Here is a 7476-nt window from a genome sequence, read left to right as displayed (position 1 = left end):
ATAGACAGACAGACAGACAGACAGACAGACAGACAGACAGACAGACAGATAGATAGATAGATAGATAGATAGATAGATAGATAGATAGATAGATAGATAGATAGATAGATAGATAGATAGATAGATAGATAGATAGATAGATAGATAGATAGATAGATGTGTGGGTTACAGAGTCAGCAGTGTGTCCATCACTCATACTAATAAAGTAGATTGACATGGAGCTCTGAGGCCAGAATAGCTCTCACCTTTTTATTTATTTTACACCATTAAACATATTGGTTACTCTTTCTGTCTGCCATTTCCAATCTATCCCGTTTCTGAGTCTCTTAAAATAGAAGCTGCGAAGGACCGTAAGGATGAAACACTTGAGGAACCGCAGTAGGCATCATGGGAAATAAATCTCGCAGCCTCTTAAATAAATGAATTAAGTGGGCAATTTGCCTGGCCGACTCATCCCGCAAGCTCTAACACAAAGTACCGTTTCCCACCTGCGTTCGGTGGGATTTATGAACGCGTCTGGATTACATCCCATCCCTGACGCACAGACCCGCATCTGTCTTTCAGTTTTATTGATACATTAATTTATCCTCTGTGAATTTACAAGCACAGGATATGTAAAAGGTTGGGAGGAGATGACATGGCCAGTGATGGAGGGTATATAAGTCCAGGACAGACACTTTGAGATGAGATCTCCTGGCTGAAGTCGCACAAGGAAGAGTTTGTGTGTGTCTACGTGTCATCATGATGTGTAAACTGTTTCTGTTTTTTGCCTTGCTTCTCACCGTCCTGGAGCCTCTGCTGGGGCATCCGGTGGTCCATCCGGCAGAGATGAGCTACACCAGGCCTGGTAAGTGTCCTCTGCTCTCCTTCACACACACTGACAGCCTCCTGTTAGTCTGAGCATACAAGATACAAAATGTGCATGTTCACAATCCAACAACCCAGAGCTGAGCATATCATAACCATTCTTCGAGACTGAATTGTGTTATCTGTAGTTCTTGTAGAAGAGGAGCAGGCGGTCAGTCCAGAAGACCTGAGTTACTCGGAACAAGCGTATCTGTCCCAGGGTGCCGCGGGATTCGGTTACCCGTCCCTCATCACCGGTGACATCAGCAGTGATGGTGAGCTGTTGCTTTAAATATGCTCTATGTTGAAACTTAGTCAATCCACAGGAAAACTTCAGTGCTTAGATCTTGCTTTTTCATGAGGCTTTCTCCTGAGGGGAAAGAATAAAAATAGTTAGTTGTCATACAGAAAGATCAGATCATTTGGTCTCAGGAGAATTTAAAGTGAAATGTTAGTCTCAAATAGAGATGCATGTGAGGTTACTGGGGTCTTTCTTCATTAGGAAAAACATCTGAGAAATGCATTCATTGCTGTGTAGGAGAAGCAAATAAGACATCGGAAACACAACAATTTCATGCATTAACATTGGTTCAATCATGATAACTCTCGGGATAGTTTGCAAAACATTTTATTAATGTAAATAGAATGTACATAGGTTGAGTCGTGGCAGATTTGCTACACTTCTGCAGAGCAAGTACAACTTTCTTCTGCAAATTGCTCAGAACATAAATGAATGGAAACATGCTGTCGAAAGAAAGGGAAATCGCCAGTAGCAGATCAGGGCAGGTGGTGCTGGGGAGGTGGAGGGACAGAATATGTTTTTGCAGATTTTGTATGTGTGCAGAGAGTACATTCGTTTGAATGCGTCATGGTTATAAATGGGAAATGGTAATGGATATGTGAAATTGATTGGCTGAGAACTTTACACTGAACTAACCAATCAGGGGCGCGTTCCGTCGTTACCAAGACAATTCAACAGATCTTGCGATCATATTTGGCTAACGCTGCTTTTGGGAAACAAACCCCAGAACAGAAACAGAGTTTCATCCAATCCAATCCAATCCACCTTTATTTATAAAGCACCTTAAAAACAACACTGTTGACCAAAGTGCTGAACACAGTCTAGAAATAAACAATAACATACAATTAAAAGACAATAAAAGAAATAACAAAACAATAAATAACAATAAAAATACATAAAACAATAATACAAAACTGAAAGTCAACCCTCAAACTGAGTTAAAAGCCAAAGAAAATAAATGAGTTTTAAGACAGGTTTTAAGTTTCATGGCTGAACTATTCATTTAAATACTTTAGTTAACATGAACTAACAATGAGCAATATTTCTACAGCAGTTATTTATCTGAGCGAATGTTAATCTTCATTTTAAGATCCCATCTGTCAATGTTAGTTAATGCACTGTGAACTAACATGCACATTTGTGGTTTAACAAAGGTTAATAAATACTGTAAAAACATATTGCTCATTGTTAATTCATGCATTAACTAATGCGAACAAATGAGACCCTTTTGAAAAGTGTTACCAAGACATTAGATAGAAATAATAAATCTATTAAGGGTGTGTTTATTGAAGCTTTTTCAGTTACACTTTATTTTAAGGTGTCATTGTTACAGTGTAATAATACATTTAAGTACTGACTAATAATAATGAACAACATGTACTTACTACAGAGTTAGGGTAGGATTAAGGTTTGGTTTAGGGTTAGTTGCATGTAATTATGCATAATTTATAGTTATTACTACAGCAACTACATGTAAGGTGTAACAAGGAAATAAAGTAAAATAAAGTTTTCCCACTTTTTCTTACATTGATCCTGTATTATAGTAACTTAAACACAGATGGGACTGCAACTCACTCTCTTCTGGCTTTATTCTTCTTCCTCACAGGCCTCAGAACAGCTGGATTTGTCCCGAGTCAAGCTGTAAAAGACGTAACTGACTTTATTGAAACCCCTATCATCATTCAATATTATATCAAGAGACAGTGATGAAGTTTTATTGAAATATATTTGCTTATGTTTGTCGTTCAGGTCTTGCTGGAAAAGCAGTTGTTGAATCCTCTGAGTCGTTTCCTGGCTGGCAGGAAGCAGTATCGCAAGCGAGGCAGTAACACTGAGTGTTTCTGGAAATACTGTGTCTGAATCTGCCAGTGAAATACACTGGTGCACTTGAACACTTACGTGTGTTCTCATGAGCTTTACCTGTCGTTTTCAACACTCCTGCACACACTTTGTGGGCCTGATGCACTAAACTTGCAAAAAAATAGATTTATGTTTGTAGGAAAAATAGCTGAAAATGTATTTGTACATACCTGCTCTTTAGTTTTGATGTAAATAAAGTAAATATGTTTAAGAAAAATGGTTTTGGATGTTGTCATGTAAATGTGAAATACTTCAGACCATTAAAAGTGACAAAATACAAAAGTAGATAAAAACTGAGAAATATGAGGATCATATAGGCATATAAGTCATTGTGTTTTTTTATTCATAGTTATGTGGTGTCAAAAAATATTTCCCTGAATTTTAGACAAAATGGCTTTTTACATAGAAAAAACAAATTCCCATTCATTCATTTCAACTATAAGATGGAGACTGTAATACCACGGTTGTCCACTACAGGGGAGCAGCAGCATAATGAGATATTTTAAATATTTTTATTATGATGATTGACTGGTAATATAGTTGTATATTATTAGATCACAAAGAAATATGTGAAATGCTTACAGACAATTGAAAGATATTTTCACAATAACATACCCCAAAAACATTGAAAACATTTGTCTGTGTGTGTGTGTGTGTCTGTGTGTATTGTGTAAGCATGCTTAATGGAGAGAAAATAGAAACTGCTTTGTTTTACTGATGGATAACAAGATGTTTCAAATGAAAGTGAGCCAATAAGTGGTCTTCTACTGCTCTCTGCTGTTCATTCTACTTATTAAAGTCTTTTCACAGGTGCTTTTGCATTCATATTATAAAATCACTTATATAGCAATCACTATTATAACACTTTAGCAAGGTTAGATGTTGTGGGAAGAAGGAGGCGGGAACCGGCGAACAATCAACAGATTTGAATAAATAAACAAATAGCTTACAAAACGAAAATAAAGGCAGTAGTCCCTCACGGACGACAGTTTCCACATGAAAACACATAAAATCAAATCCAGGCCTGTCCTCTCTCCTCCTTCACCGTCGTCGCTCCTCCGTGAGAGACACGAGACCGTGTGTCACGCACGTGACAGTAGCGCGCAAACACACCCAACACATGCACAGAAACGTTTAGGAATCGCAAAACTTATTCTGAAGACGATTCTGGGATTTAACAATAAAAAGCACAGAAAATTGAACATTAAATATTTCTTTCTGTTTTCGAAGTATCTTAAACTACAGATTCACTATTAGTAGAGACGTGGCACAGTGAAATCACACTCTCTTTAATGCAATCAAATAAATGTAATCTTTTACATCTGTGCACCAAAATGTACAAAAAGGGAGAAAAAAAATTCTGATTTATAACACGCAATTTCGACTTTATAACTCACAATTCTGACTTTATAACACGCAATTGCGACTTTATATCACGCAAAATTCTGACTTTATATCTCGCATTTCTGAGAAACAAAGTCAGAATTGCGAGATGTAAACTCGCAATTGTGAGAAATAAAGTCAGAATTGTGAGATAAAAAGTCGCAATTACCTTTTTTATTTTTCATTTTGTGGCGGAAACAAGCTTCCATAAAGGTGCCATGTGTGTGTATGAAACATTTGTGTTTATCGAATAACATAGCTGCCATCGGCCAATGAAGTTTGATCACTTATTAGACAAGGTTAACAGAGGCGGATCAGAATGAAACTTGGTGGGCATGTTCGACTCATAGGTCTGTAAGAATTTTGAAAGAAATCGGCCACTAGTTGGCGCTAACGAGCTTTATGGCTCTGTAATTACGTGGTGCATATTATTTGGTAGATCTCATAGTGTACAACTTTGCTTCAAAAACCACTGCTATCAATCAAATCATTCATTAAATATTCATGATTATGTTAAAAACCTACTTTTGCAAACTAGTCCTGATCGGAACCAAACCAGTGCAGTACAATTCTCTGGCCTCTAGATCAATAATTATCAAAAAAAAGTTGAACTTTTGCATTTGGATGGCTATAACAGGGTCATTTATAGAATGGCCGTGGAAAAACACACTCAAAAGCCTATAAAACGAAAACTCAGAACTTTACGAAAATTGATGAGCATATGTGATATAACATTCTAAACAGGCATGCAAAATTTTATTGAGATCGGACAATAGGTGGCACTATAACTGTCAAAAAGTTTTAAAAACCATGTTGCCTTAGTAAATTGCCTTATGTGCTTAAAGGCCTTAAATGCTTGAACCCCGATAAATGCTGCTTGCAGCTTTAATTATATTTGTATTTTTTTTATTTTGGGGAGAAATGTGACCCAGTTATGTTTTTGACACACCGATCTACGCATTCAACCATCAACCCAATCTTCAGATTACAGTCATAACACCATAACCAGAGCCCGTCTACGGAGAGCCTGGCCACTCCCTATTAAGTCCTATTGTAATGAAATTTGGTTGTAGTTCCACCAGAGTTCCACTGGGGGCGATCGCCCATGAGTGCAAAATTAATGGGAGTCTATGGAGCTAGACGGCTAAATTTGTCTCTTTCACCTGATTGCTGTTGAGATATCTCAGATTTGATTGTAGGTTTTGTAAGTTCAACATGGGTTATAGTTCGAAAGTTGAATGAACGAGTACTTATGTCCTTTCGATTTCTTACAGGTTGAGTTGTTGTTGCCCATAACAATCTAGCATTCTGCTAATGAACGCCGATTGGTCAGTAAAGGACTCATTACGACCAGAGATACCGCTTGATGGCATTGTAAGGGGTATACAGTTAAAGACCCAGAACCAGATATGAAGAATGAAGACCCAGAGTCAGAATTATAAAAAATTAAAGAAAATATTTACTGAAGATAGTCTGCAGTTTCATCAGCAGAAGTCAGCTTCAATACTCGCACAGGAGTTCGTAGGCCGCCCCAGTCAGTTACAAAGATCACAGCAGTTATACGATTTCCAAGGTCTAAGCTACGTCATTGCTTACAGGATGAATGATTCTCATTGGCTATGAAATAGATAAACACAGTAATTTTCCACACATATACAGATAGACTGAAGCATATCTCCATCGATTATGCAGCTGAAGTTAGGCACGTCATGACCTTCCAGGTCGCAGATTTGGGTTGCTGGGCGCCAGCATGTCCAGAACAACAACTCAGTCAATCTCCAATAATGCCAGTGGTTCCTTAACCTGTTACCAAGAAGACTAACACACACACCGACACACAGCTTTTCCAAGGTTGGATTTGGCCAGTCTCTCACTATAAACAGGAGAGTCCTCTCAAAACATCAAGATAATGCGTTCTTTCTCTCAAGGATAGCTAAACTTTAGTCTAACTGGAAAGAAAGGCTTTAACAAAGAAATGGCCCCTTAAACTATTGGCTTCAATGACCCCTATATGTTTTAACACATTGAAGACCTTTCTCAAACACAAAACAAGTCCCTATTTCATTTCTGGAAGCTGGGTTAAATAAGCAAGCACTGCATTCAGATATCAAATACAGACATTAAAGAATACATGAAAAGAACATTTCAGTAATCACACTGGTAACTTATATAAATAAAGTAAAATCTCCAGAGAAGTCATTCAACTCATTTGATATTTAGAAGGAAAAATATTAATTAATACCTAAATTATAATCAATCATTACATATACATTGAAGCAGCAGTGGATTCCAATCCACCCCCTTCAGCATCCGAAGCGGGGCCAGAATGTGTGTGTATTTTCGGCGTGGTCTTTTAAAACAACCAAACAAAAACTCTTCTAGCACGTGTATTTACCTGTGTCAGCTGTGTTGTTGATGCCTCCAGAGAAAAGGAAGTGCAGAGCGCAAAAGCACCAAAGTGACTGAAGGATTGCCGTAAAGCAGTTCTCTGGTCGTACGATGTGTATGACGTCATTGACATTTAAAAAGACTTTTTAAAGCAAATAAGTGAGTCTAAAAAATCTAACACCCAGCATTGTATAATTTCTTTGCATCTCCTTTCGTACAACATCCTGAGAAAAGTGGATTTTGAGGGGTATACCTTCATTGACCCTTCATTCTGCACTCATCCTGTGAGCGCCCTCATATGGATCCAGAGTGGAACTGCAACCAGTTCAGAAGCCGGAAGTTTACTGAGAGTGGAAGTTCTCCCCTTATTAGACATTCTCTGCCATAACTTAAAGAGTTTTATACCATTGCTTGACATCTTTCAGACACCTGTATGGTGGAAAAATATTATTTGAAATTGAGAAGAGAGAGAATGAATTAACACACTGTGTGTAACAACAGAAAAACTTATTTAAGGCCTCATTCAAATCATCCATTTGGATTGGGTGAACTCAATCAGGAAAGAATATCACCCCTCTCATTGCTGGTTTGCTTAATTGTGGTGATTCAGCTCGATGCGGATGAACTAAACAGAAGACTAGTTTGAGAGGAAGCAGTCAAAATAAGCAGCAGTAAAGTAAAGCTTTGGACAGTAAAAC

General features: G+C 37.7%; 1 protein-coding gene across 1 annotated transcript; it reads left to right on the top strand.

Moving 5' to 3' along the window:
• Window positions 1–598: 598 nt before the first annotated feature.
• On the top strand, window positions 599–3145 carry uts2b (urotensin 2, beta). The gene is made up of 4 exons (XM_077204099.1): window positions 599–847; window positions 996–1121; window positions 2754–2797; window positions 2897–3145. Exons 1-4 carry the CDS (start codon window positions 742–744, stop codon window positions 3005–3007), a joined length of 387 nt encoding a protein of 128 aa, XP_077060214.1. The 5' UTR covers window positions 599–741; the 3' UTR covers window positions 3008–3145.
• The last annotated feature ends 4331 nt before the right edge of the window (window positions 3146–7476 follow it).

The sequence above is a fragment of the Siphateles boraxobius genome, unplaced genomic scaffold (genome assembly GCF_051911475.1).
Source record: "Siphateles boraxobius isolate OS27281-9 unplaced genomic scaffold, OSU_SipBor_1 5, whole genome shotgun sequence".
Taxonomy (NCBI): domain Eukaryota; kingdom Metazoa; phylum Chordata; class Actinopteri; order Cypriniformes; family Leuciscidae; genus Siphateles; species Siphateles boraxobius.
This window is presented reverse-complemented; position numbering and strand designations above follow the sequence as displayed.

Excerpts from the sequence above, each read along its gene's own strand:
- uts2b (XM_077204099.1), top strand. The coding sequence starts at position 742 with ATGATGTGTAAACTGTTTCTGTTTTTTGCCTTGCTTCTCACCGTCCTG. Across the intron at positions 848-995 it reads GATGAGCTACACCAGGCCTG|TTCTTGTAGAAGAGGAGCAG; the intron begins GTAAGTGTCCTC and ends TGTTATCTGTAG. Across the intron at positions 1,122-2,753 it reads CGGTGACATCAGCAGTGATG|GCCTCAGAACAGCTGGATTT; the intron begins GTGAGCTGTTGC and ends TCTTCCTCACAG.